The following is a 12,267-nucleotide window of genomic DNA, read 5'->3' on the forward strand; positions in this document are numbered from 1 at the left end:
CTCTGCTTTAAAAATAAAATAATTATTCTAACTTCATGCATTTTAATCAACAGTTGAATGTGGGTAAGTTTCATAAAAAAGCAACATTTTAAATTCATATTTAATCATTTGGCAGATCCTTTTAGGTATAGAATAGTAAGTGTTAGTATTAATGGGTCAAGCATTGCTGAAAATGATTTTTTGGCAGTTTTTTGAAAATGGCTAAAGACTCAGCTGCTTGGGTTGAGTTAGAAAGGCCATTCCACCAGCAGGAAACAGTCCAGGTAAAGGTCACTGAAAGATTTTATGCCTCTTTGAGATGGCACCGTTCACTTGCATAACACAAGCTTCTGGAGGACACGTGGGTCTGGACTCTGGAGTAATGAGTTTAGGTATAGGGATGCAGAGCCAATGTTTGTTCTGTATGCAAACATTAGTGTCTTTAATCTGATGCGAGCGAGTGTTTTTATCAAAGACTTCATGAATATCGGATTCAGAACAATGACGGTGGCAAAGGGGCTTGGGACCATCATCACTGTTTGCAGCTATATTTTTTCCTGTGCATTTTTTTTTTTTTTACATTTGTTACCAGTAACCTCTTCAGACAAAAATTGATCAATACTGAGTTACTGTCAAAACGGCTAACTCCATTTGTAATAAAATATTTTTTCCCCTCTGGCTGTTTTTGTTTTAAAAGACTACTTTATAATCTTTATATTTTCTTTTCCATGTTCTGTAAAACCTTGCAACAATGTGCATTGTAAAAGGTGATTGAATTGAATTGAAATTGCTCTGGATTAAATCATCTGCCAAATATGCTTTATGCCAAAGAACCTATGAGTAAGTAATAATTAATAAAAGTAAAAACACACTGTTGTATAATATCATGGAAATGTAATTACTCTGCATCCTTGTTTATTGTAGATGCCTTTATGCTACACATATTTAAAGGTCCCATTCTTCGCGTGTTTTCGAAGCTTTGATTATGTTTACAGTGTGCAATATAACATGAACGCATGTTTTGCATGTAAAAAACACAGTATTTTTCACACAATTTACTTCTGTACAGCTCTGTTTCCTCTGTCCTAAAAACGGCCTGATGATTTCCTTGTTCTATGAAGTCCCTCCTTCAGAAAGGGAGAGCAACAAGACCACGCCCCCTATTTTGCATGTTCCTGTGGGCGGAGGGTTAGTCAACAAACGGTTCTAGTGATGTCATTCCTGAAGGAAGTGCAGGGGTGTAGTCCAAACCGACCGTTCACTGTAGGCTTTGAAAGGGAACTTCTGTTAAATAAAATATCTCGCTTGGCATTGAACTTTGAGCGTTATAATTTTACAGGTATTATTTATGCTCTAACAGCAACATTACACACAAACTAAAGTTTGAAAGATGGAATCGCGAAGAACAGGACCTTTAATATGGGTGGTATGTCGTAGGAATAGCAGTGACAAGCATAAGATCAGGGAAATCAGTTTTTATTAAACAAAGATTGTATTTCACATGCATTTGATCTTTTGAGATGTTTAAAAGTTAAAAACGACCCTGTTAAATACAAGGCTATGGTATGGTGTTCAAGATAAAAACAAGTTAATGTTTTTTTCCTTTTACATACATATAGCTTTTTGTAAAAAAAGTCTGCTCAATCATTAAACAAGTTTTTTCCAGAAATATAAAGACAAGTTATAGAGTAAATTTGTTTCATAAGGTATATGTATTAAACATATCAAAGAAAACATATCAAACGAATAATGGCAAGTTATTTCACTTACACTGTTAAAGTTTTCTTTAGAAAAACAATGTTTTCATTTGGAGTTCAGTGTAAAAACGCCTAGCACTCCCCTCGGTGCTGAAGAATTCATCATTCATAGTAGTTTATTTAGTTATTTATTTGCTCTCGGCTCTTTCAAGACTAATTGTTTCAATTGCTAATGTTTCTGACTGTAGAGTCACCCACTATCAGAGTCCTTGGCTCGGCTGCTCTCTGAGCTGAGCGCCGCTGTCTGCTCGACCTTGAGCGCCTGTTAGCATCAGTGTTAGCTGCGGGCTGATTCAATCTGTCTTCGATCACATTCATCACGTTTCTCACCGTTTCTTTTGGGGGATTTCTCACCCACATTCACTAATACTTCAATACATTGTTTTCAAGATGTATAGACGGTGGTAGGAAACTAGTGTTTGCAATCCTTGTGTCTGGGGTAGAGCGCGCTACTGCAGCAATATATGAAATATATGATGCTCGTGACAATCTGATGTCTTGAGTGCCTTTGAGTCTTGCTCCCTGTTTGTGCCATCGATTAGTGTTTATCAGTTTCTTGTTTTACTACTTGTTGAGTAGCACTAAATTTATGAACCTCTGCTGTGTGATTAGTCTGGATTGGTGGTTCCGCAAATAACTTTGTTTCAAGAACTGCAATCCGTTGTAAAAGTCTGTGGCAGTTTGTGCAGCAAGAAGATTCTCAAAGTTTCACAAATGGCATAATAAGTGTCTTCTTCGCTCACAGTAAATAACTTCCTTGTCAATGACATGTTTGCATGCAGTTATGATCGAGAGCTACCGACTACTGTGACGACAACGCCATGGCCAGGCTCACAGCCGCATATAGACGGATCGGCTCAAAAAACGTTGACACGTGTAACTGACCGGCTGTTGACCGATCAGGGCCGATCATGCAGAAAATCGGCCAATTCCAATCCCTGGCCATACAATCGGTGAATCTCTAGTTCCGGGTAATTTCAGTGGAAACGGGGCTTAAGATCAGCACCACTACCATTTTTATACATTGAAAATCACCCCATAAATCACAACACCAAGATCCCTCCTTCAGCCTTATAGTGTGAATTCTTATAATTTACATCTGAAACTCTTTCAACATTGATCTCATGCAAATGTCTTTTCTCCCGTGTGAATTCATGTTTTTCTTTACGGCTTAATTTTTCTGTGAAGCCATTACTGCAGTATGAACTCTCATGTGAAAAATAAGGCTTCCTTGTTGAGTGAAACTCTTTCCACACTCTTGGCAGGTGTAAGGCATCTTTCCAGTATGAACTCTCATGTGGACGTTAAGGTTTCCTTTATGTCTGAAACTCTTTCCACACTGTTGGCAGGGGTAAGGCGACTCTCCAGTGTGAACTCTCATGTGGATTTCAAGGTTGCCTTTTCGACTGAAACTCTTTCCACACTTTTGGCAGGTGAATGGGCTTTCTCCAGTATGAACTCTCATGTGGACGTTAAGGTTTGCTTTTCGACTGAAACTCTTTCCACACTGTTGGCAGGTGTAAGGCTTCTTTCCAGTATGAACTATCATGTGGAAAATAAGGCTTCCTTGTTGACTGAAACTTTTTCCACACTGTTGGCAGGTAAAAGGCGTCTCTCCAGTATGAACTCTCATGTGGACGTTAAGGTTTCCTTTATGTCTGAAACTCTTTCCACACTGTTGGCAGGGGTAAGGCGTCTCTCCAGTGTGAACTCTCATGTGGATTTCAAGGTTGCCTTTTCGACTGAAACTCTTTCCACACTGTTGGCAAGTGAATGGGCTTTCTCCAGTATGAACTCTCATGTGGACGTTAAGGTTTGCTTTTCGACTGAAACTCTTTCCACACTGTTGGCAGCTGAATGGGCTTTCTCCAGTGTGAGTTCTCATGTGTTCAATAATGTTTCCTTTTTGAGTGAAACTCTTTCCACATTGTCGGCAGGTATAAGGCTTCTCTCCAGTGTGAATTCTTATGTGGACTTCAAGTTTTCCTTTTTGAGTGAAACTCTTTCCACACTCTTGGCAGGTGAAATAACTTTTAGTTCCTGTCTTTTGAGCTCTTTTTTGTGAGGAACTCTTTTTAGCCTGTGCCGATCTTTCTCCAGTCATTAAGTCATGATGTTTATCATAATGGTCTTCTTCTTCTTCCCTTTCATTAAGTTCATGACTTGCTTCTTTCAGTGCAATGAGATCTAGGGTAAAAACAGACATAAAACAATGTAGACATTTAAAGCATCATTACTAGAGTATAGGGTAGTGTGTTGGATAATCTTATCCTAAGGATCAAGGGTGGGCAGCTTTGGTCCTGGATGGCCACGGTCTTGTAAGGCTGTCAAAGAATATTTTAAATTTGAATATATATATTCGATTCGTTTAAAAAAAACTAATTTCGAAGGTGAAAATTAATATAATTTTTTTTTAAAGTGGCAAAAAACGCATGCGGTAGTAGAGGTGTGGCTGTCTGCTTTGCTAGTGGGTGCGCACATGGGCGCGCTAGTGCGCTCGATAGGCCTTTCACACAGAACGTGGCAACGACACCACTGCGCTAAGAAATCCATTAATTTCAATGGCTTGTGCCGTGCAAGGACGGTTTGTTGCTGTGTCGAACAAAGCGCACACACAGCGGAGCACACCATTGACAAGCACATGCCGCAGTCAAAGTTCAAAATATTTTAACCTTTGCCGCTGCGCTCTGTGAAGATTACCTGCACGGACAATAGAAATGATGCATCAAAATGAGCACGGAAAGCAAAATGGAAGGACAGCTTGTAGTGTGCCCAACAAACTGTCTGACTGCTCCCTACCGAGCTGAAAGTACACATGGAAACGGTCGCTGTGGAAACAGAGCTCTTTCGTGAGCCTGAATTCACCAAACTGTTCACTGGACCTAAGAGTTTCATGCACCCACAGCCTCTTCTTCCTTCCTAGTGCTATCACTCGCTTCTTAGCATGGGACTAGGGCTGGGCGATATGACGAAATATATCGTCTGGACGATAGAAAATGTCTATCGTTTTATATTGGGCTCTATCGCTTACGCCACGATAAGGCGTTTACAGCTGAATTTTACGTCAAGATGCACCTCACGCCACGGCATGCCCATGCACGCTGCAATACATAAACAAACATGGAGGAAGACGGTAGTAGACGCGGTTCAGACCAGGGTAATAATTATGCCAGAGTGGTGGCATAAGCGCGCAAAACAAACTTCAGACACAGACACTGCAACGGGCTTTTACGCGTGGCACACCATATAGCCATATATTGAAATATTTTAATGGCAGGTGTAGGGATGGCGAAAACTAAACATTTTCTTGACCGACCACCGAGCCTCATTAGCCGGTTGAAACCGGTTAACCGATTAGTTTAAAATATGCTGCGCTATTTGAAATAATAACAGCCGCGAGCCGCGCTCCCTCTCTCTCTGTCTCTCTCTCTCTCTCTCACACACACACAGACTCACCTCCATTCCACTCACGTCACTTTTTTAAATCCCCCACAGCGCGAGTCCCGCAAACGCGCCGCCGTGGAGCTTGTTTGTAATCTGAGGACAATGGCTCCTTAGTTTCGAAATGGTTTGGGTACAAGGTGATCGCGTTGAAAATAAAGGCATTTGTCTAGCATTGAGCTCATTTGAAACATTGCCGCGGCTCATTTAAGAAAACGACAGCTCCGAAGAGACGCCGCTTTAGTTCGAGGTAGTGCTAACAATAAAGAAAGACGATCAACATCAACGATCATGTGTTACCACTGAAATGTAGATGTAAAATATTTCCAAATGTAAATCCATCTTAAGCGAAATGCACGCTTCTGTCGTCTTCCCTGGCTCTAACCTCGAGTGTTAGCCTGTTTACTTTTTTGCAAACCTTGTGAGCGCGCGTCAAATGTTTTTATTGGTTTATTAAGTACAAACAGGCGAGTTATGAAAAAATGAGTGCGAGGGATATGTTCACTTCACACAAAAATATTTTGGAATGAGATGGCTAACTGTAGTAGCGTTTAGTCCACTGTATAATAGCCTAATTTAGAGATCACTTTTTTTTTTTACTGACAACTTTGATCGGTTAACGTTGATACGGTCAACCATTGGTCAAACGGTCATCGGTTAACATCCCTAGGCAGGTGTTAACTTTACCAACTGTCTTGCTTGAATAAAAGGTTCTAAATAAAATAAAAATGTAGTCCATACTACCTTTATTTGTTTTTTTTTAATATCATTTCAAACTGCATTTCCACATTGCAATTTTGTATAGACTATTCATAAACTGAATTAACAGAAAAATTGCTATATCGTTATGTATATCGTTATCGGGATATTAAATGAGCTATATCGGGATATTAAATTTTGGCCATATCGCCCAGCCCTACATGGGACAGATAATACGCATTGTCTCCTGACAGAATGAATAGAAATAGACGTATAGAACTCCGGCTAAAAGTTTTGAAAACTCCGCCTACTTTGCTCTGGCCAGCGAAGTGCATATCGCATTGTATCTGAAGGGCTACGCTGAACCAACTGTATATGTCTCATCTTTCTCAGCAATGCTAGTGAGGCAGCGGGAAAAATAAACACACCCGGCTTGTTCGAGATGCATTGGTGCTGTGCGGACCGATCCGCGTATGATATCAAAATACTGCGTGAACGATTCAAAAGCATAAGGAGTCTTTTGCATCTCGCTGTAACGTTACTTTGATGTCATGCGGTGATCAGGCTGCACAGCGCGCGCCGATGCATCTCGAACAAGCTTCCATCGACAATGACTTACATTGACTCACAAGTTTGTGTTCGTCTTGGTCACGGTAACTCCGACTCAGCCCCTGACGCAAGCGGTTCTTACTTCTAGCCCAGCAATGTTTTGGTGCTACTTAAAGGATTAGTTTACCCAAAAATGAAATTGATGTCATTAACTCCTCACCCTAATGTCGTTCCACACCTGTAAGACCGTTCATCTTCGGAACACAGTTTAAGATATTTTATATTTTAGTCCCAGAGCATATGCAGTTTATGCCCACTATACTGTCCATGTCCAGAAAGGGAATAAAAACATAATCAGAGTAGTCCATATGTGACATCAGTTGGTTAATTAGAATCTCTTGAAGCATTGAAAATATATTTTGGTCCAAAAATAACAAAAACAAAAACTATGACTTATTCAGCATTGTCTTAATAAAGAATCAAATGGTCATGAATCAGCATATTGATTCATGATCGTTTGAATGAACACAGCATTTATTTATTCTCACCACTGACATTGGACAAAAGGACCATCTACATTGGGCAAATGATCCACCGTTTGTGCTTAGTGTAACGTTAGGTTTAGTTTCACTTTCAGAATCACCGTCATCTCATATTTCCCTTCAGAATCAGGGTCCGCGACTAGAAGACCCAACACTTCATTGTGGGTATGCTTTATTGATGCCATTAGAAAATAATAATAGTAATAATAATCTAATGCAAATACTCGCTGCCGTTGACAATTCTCTGATAAAACAGCTCACTCACACGTCAGCTCCGCTTTTGTTTACACTGATTCAATGCGCTCTTGCTCGTATATTTTGTATAGAATCATGATGTTTGTATGAGTCAGGGATGAAGTACAACATGTCTACCATCTAGTGGAGGGGAGGTTGAATGAAATTTGACACCCTATTTGACAAAATCGGCGGTTTTATTCAGTGACGCATCTTGTCGAGTAAACTCGACCGTGGCGCCAAGAGGGTTAAGCTTGCAAAGGCATGAACTGAAACGCGCCAGACTGAACTCGCATTGTGAATGTATGACGCGAGTGTAGTCGCGATTACCTCAGCTCTCATCACGAGAGTTCATCAGCTCATTTATCTCACTCCTGCAGTTAGTGCTCAGTGCTGTGATACTCGCGCGGTGACTCACTCATTATATTGAACAGACACGTTCAGTTTTTAATTGTAGTTTACTTTACATTGTGTTCCCATACGCAATACAAGGAACCTCTCTATACGGAACGTACTCGGTTACTTTTTTAACCTCGGTTCCCTGAGAGAGGGAACAAGTATTTTGTTCCGCGCCGCGTTCGTGCTTCTCAGGTGTCGCTTCAGTGAATTTTTAAAACCTGACACCTATGGCGAATCAGGGTCTTATACAGCCTCCTGTATGCATATTTAAGCCCCTTTTTCGGCAGTCTCTCTGGAGCGCCCCCATTGGTTCGTTCCTCTCAGCTGCCTCACCATAGGTTCCTGCAGTTGCCGCGGCCCGGCCAATCAGAGCGCTCTTCGCGTCTGGCTATTGCCGTGCAGCTCCACTGCGCTTTACATAAGATACCTTTATCTTTATTAATAAAGTTTTGCTTCATATTCTCGAGAAAAGGAGTTTTTCCCATACGCAATACTCGTTCCTCTCTCAGGGAACCGAAGTTACGAAAGTAACGGAGTATGTTTTTTTGTTTGTTTTGCTCTCATAGAATTGTTACCCATTCACACCATTATATGACTGGCACACAGCAAAGATTGAAGTAAAAAAAAAACTTAATTTGTGTTCTACTGAAGAAACAAACACGCCTACATGTTGGATGAACTGGGGGTAAGCAGATAAACATTAATTTTCATTTTTGAGTCAACTAACCTTTAATGTTTTATTTCTAAGACACCTTTATAAAAGCTACTTAAATGTTTTAACTGAATTAGGGCCTAATCCTGGCTTAGTCTAAGCCCTGGGGCCTATTGCACAAAACTAGGATAAAGGATTATTATATCTTGGTGATCCTGGCTTAATGTATACACTAATATAGTGTTATTTTTGGTTATTGTAATTTTTCTTGGTGTGAGTGTGCCTTCAGGGTATGTACCACGACAGCGGTGTACAAAATTTTGCATACAGATGAAAAGATCACCAAGATATCCTGGCTTAATCCCTTATCCTAGTTTTGTGCAGTAGGCCCCTGTCTGTGAAACTAGGCTGTGATATTATTAGTAACTGCACTAATCAATGCAACACAATAATAGTTGTATTAATAGTGGCCTTTATGATAATAAAAATCACCCCTTAGTGCTAGCTAGTGGCACCAGTGCTATTGTTCTCAAATATTAGTCTAGAGCCCTAAATTATGACTTATTTTTTGCTTGTTTTAACGTTTAGTTACAGCCTTTTATGTTCAGGGATGTTAAAATGTTTAGAGTAAGGAGATATTGGGTTTAATGTTACACAAAATAATTTTGTTTGCGCTACTTCAGTTTCAGTGGACACCTTTAATAATGACGAAATGACACAATTCAGTTCAGTTTTGAGAATGAAACCAACCTGTTTGTTCCTCAGTTTCTTCATCTTTCACTCTGAATATTTCTTCAATCTTTAGGTCTTGAGTCTCCTCTTTAATAAATGGCATCTTTATGTCTTTATTCTCCTCTTTAATAAACTCCATCTTTATAATATTGTCACATGAATCTCAATCACTTCTCCAGGAGTTTTTCCCTGTGTTTGTCCTGTTTAAGATGAGAATAATGAACAGAAAACACTCATAACTAAATCCAAATCAGCTCTAGTTCAGTCACTAGAGCTGAGAGTCAGAAAAGAGTCAGAGAGAGTTAATAGACTTAAATTATCTGATTAGCACTACTAAAACTAGCACTAAAAATGAATAAAAGACAAACTATACACTCTAAATATTTAAGCATTTATGATCTACATTTAAAGAATTGCAGATTCAATTTAAATGATTACACTGTCATGCTAACATTAGCGGTTTTAAAGTTGTCATTACGAATGTTAGTGATTGTTCTGTTTGAGCAGCTCGAGTCCCAATTCTATTCACTGAATCATTTCGCAAGTATTTGATTCAATTGACTCGGAGATTCAAAAAGCTCAATTTCAATTTCAAAATCATTACTATCCAGAGACTGAACTCGTGTTTATGATGAACTTAATTCACGATAGAGAGAGAGATGAGAATGAGCTTTTCTGTTACTGGTGTGGGTGCAATTTAGAAAACAGCCTTCATTAAAGTTAGATAAAGCATTACAACATTACATTCAACAGTAAATAAACAAATTTTACGTTGATTGTAAAAACTGTTAGACATTGAACGATTTCTAATGATTTAAACAGCGTAAATTCTTAAAACAAACCTTTCTTCTTCTTCTTCTTCTTCTTTTAGTTTTTTGGCAGATTACATAATTTGTGTGATTGTATACCGCCACCTACTGTACAGGAGTGTGTAGACTAAAGTGTTGCAGTATTCCTTTGGTTATACATGGAAAAAAAAAAAAAAAAAAAAAAATATTAAACTAAACCATCTTTATATTCTTCTTATTAAATTACTATCTTTAAGGAAAATAAACAAGGTCCTAATTCTTTCACTTTGCATTCCTTGTTCCCCAAGAATATCCTCAATGTTATCGTCCATTTCTTTCCACCTTTGTCTCTGTTCACTGTACCTTCTACATCTAAATAAAACATGTTTCACATCTTCCTGTGTTTGGCATTCTGTGCATAAACCATTTCCTTTTCCTATCAACTTCAGTGTTGCATTCAATCCAGTATGTCCCATTCTTAGTCGTGAGTATATTATTTCTTCTTTCCTATTTTTCATATTAATTCTTTTTCCTCCAACTTTTTTCTGATTATTGTAATATTGTCTAGCCTTAGGTTCTGTATCCCATTCCTGTTGCCATTTTTTTGTTATTTCCATCTTTATTTTTGCTTTCGCTTCTCCTTTCCCTATTAGAACATTAATTTCTATTTCTTTATTTTTTAGTGCCTTTTTAGCTAAATCATCTGCCTTTTCATTACCTCTAATTCCAATATGTGCCGGAACCCAACAAAATTGAACTGTTATTCCTAGGCTTTGGATATTTAACAATATATTTCTAATCTCTGTTATTAAATCATCTCTGCCTGAAGCTCCACTTTCTAAGCTCTGCATTACAGCCATTGAATCTGAGCATATTAGAGATTTTAATGGTTTTATTTCTTCAATCCACCTTAATGCTGTTATTATTCCAGTCATTTCAATTGAGTATACTGAAAGGAAATTATTTAATCTATATTTTAAACTTTTTTTAAATTCAGGAATATAAATTCCTATACCACAATGACCATTTTGGTCTTTTGATCCATCAGTGTAAATATTAATAAAACCATAAAATGAGGAAATCAAATATCTTTCACTATAACATGCAAAACTCTGTTCATCTGAATGTTCTCTCTTTTCTTTCAATAATTCTATGTTGACTTCTGGCATTGGGAGCATCCAGGGAGGAACTTCACTCAGAGCTATTGCAGGACTAAACTCTAGCTCTTTAATGCCGTACTGTTCTACTAAATGATGTATGTTCCATCCAAACCCTTTTCCCAGTGTTTGATATTCCCAACAATCGTTTAATACTGATATTGCTGGATTATTTTTACTCCCCAGCAATCTAATCCTATATGTCAATGCCAATTTAGTGAATCTTAATGCAAGTGGGGCTTCTTTGGTCTCTACTAGTATAGCACTTGTTGGAGTTGTTTTAATAGCACCTATGACCATTCTTAACGCTCTAAACTGAATTCTTTCTATCTTTGTTAAATTTGTTTGGCATGAAGTGCTATATACTATACAGCCATAATCTATAACTGACCTGATTAATGCTATATATATATCCATTAAAGATTGTTTATCTGCACCCCAGCTATGTCCAGTAATCATTCTCATCATATTTATGACTTTTTTACATTTAGTTTCAATGTGATTAATATGATGCTTCCATGTACATTTTTCATCCAGCCAAATTCCTAAATATTTAAATTTCAGGACTCTCTCCAGAGTTTGTTTGTAAATATACATTTTGTGATTAACGGCAACTTTCTTTTTTGTAAAGAACATAACATTAGATTTTTGTATAGAAAATTTAAATCCCCAATTGACTCCCCATTGTTCTAATGACTGAATATTTTTTTGCATGATTGTTGTTATGTGCTGAATATTTCTGCCTCTTTTCCATATTACAGCATCATCCGCATACAGTAAACCTTCACTTTTGGGTTCTAGTTTTACAAATATATCATTAATCATCAAGTTAAATAAAATTGGACTGATCACACTTCCTTGAGGGATTCCACTCTCGACTGTAAACTCATCTGAATTTTCGAATCCTACTCTAACTCTAAAAGTGCGTTGTGAAAGAAAGTCCAATATATAATTGTACATTTTCCCCCCAATTCCCATTTTATCTAATTTGATTAATAGTCCTTCTCTCCACATAGTATCATATGCTTTTTCTATATCTAAAAACACAGCCACCATTACCTCTTTCATGATAAATGTTTTCTCCACTTCATTACACAACTTTATCAAAGCATCTACAGTAGATCTACCTATTCTGAAACCAGTTTGGTAATCTTTGAGTAAACATTTCTTCCAAACCTTTCTTCAGCCGATTCACAGCAGATGCAGGAGCGCGCTGCATCGTTATGACGTCACACCACCGCACCAAAATAAAAGTCCCTCTACTGTCTTATGAGGTGAAGAGAAATTTACTTTTTTTTCTTTTTTTTTTACCATGATAATCCCTATATTTAAACCGTG

General features: G+C 38.1%; 2 protein-coding genes across 2 annotated transcripts in view; one reads left to right on the plus strand and one right to left on the minus strand.

The window, feature by feature from the left end:
* The window catches only part of LOC137049032 (chemotaxis regulatory protein ChePep-like), a 341,058-nt gene that overhangs the window by 305,298 nt on the left and 23,493 nt on the right, over nt 1-12,267 (plus strand). The window lies entirely within an intron of this gene.
* On the minus strand, nt 1,856-12,162 carry LOC137049306 (zinc finger protein OZF-like). The gene is made up of 3 exons (XM_067427813.1): nt 12,106-12,162; nt 9,003-9,184; nt 1,856-3,923 (listed from the first exon to the last, which is right to left on the minus strand). Exons 2-3 carry the CDS (start codon nt 9,121-9,123, stop codon nt 2,908-2,910), a joined length of 1,137 nt encoding a protein of 378 aa, XP_067283914.1. The 5' UTR covers nt 9,124-9,184; nt 12,106-12,162; the 3' UTR covers nt 1,856-2,907.

This window comes from Pseudorasbora parva, chromosome 20, assembly GCF_024679245.1.
Source record: "Pseudorasbora parva isolate DD20220531a chromosome 20, ASM2467924v1, whole genome shotgun sequence".
Lineage (NCBI taxonomy): Eukaryota > Metazoa > Chordata > Actinopteri > Cypriniformes > Gobionidae > Pseudorasbora > Pseudorasbora parva.

What these genes read in the sequence shown, in the direction of transcription:
- LOC137049306 (XM_067427813.1), bottom strand. Translation starts at nt 9,123, where the DNA reads ATGGAGTTTATTAAAGAGGAGAATAAAGACATAAAGATGCCATTTATT. An exon ending in AGAAACTGAGGAACAAACAG is followed by an intron (nt 3,924 to 9,002) that starts GTTGGTTTCATT and finishes TTTTTACCCTAG; the next exon opens with ATCTCATTGCACTGAAAGAA.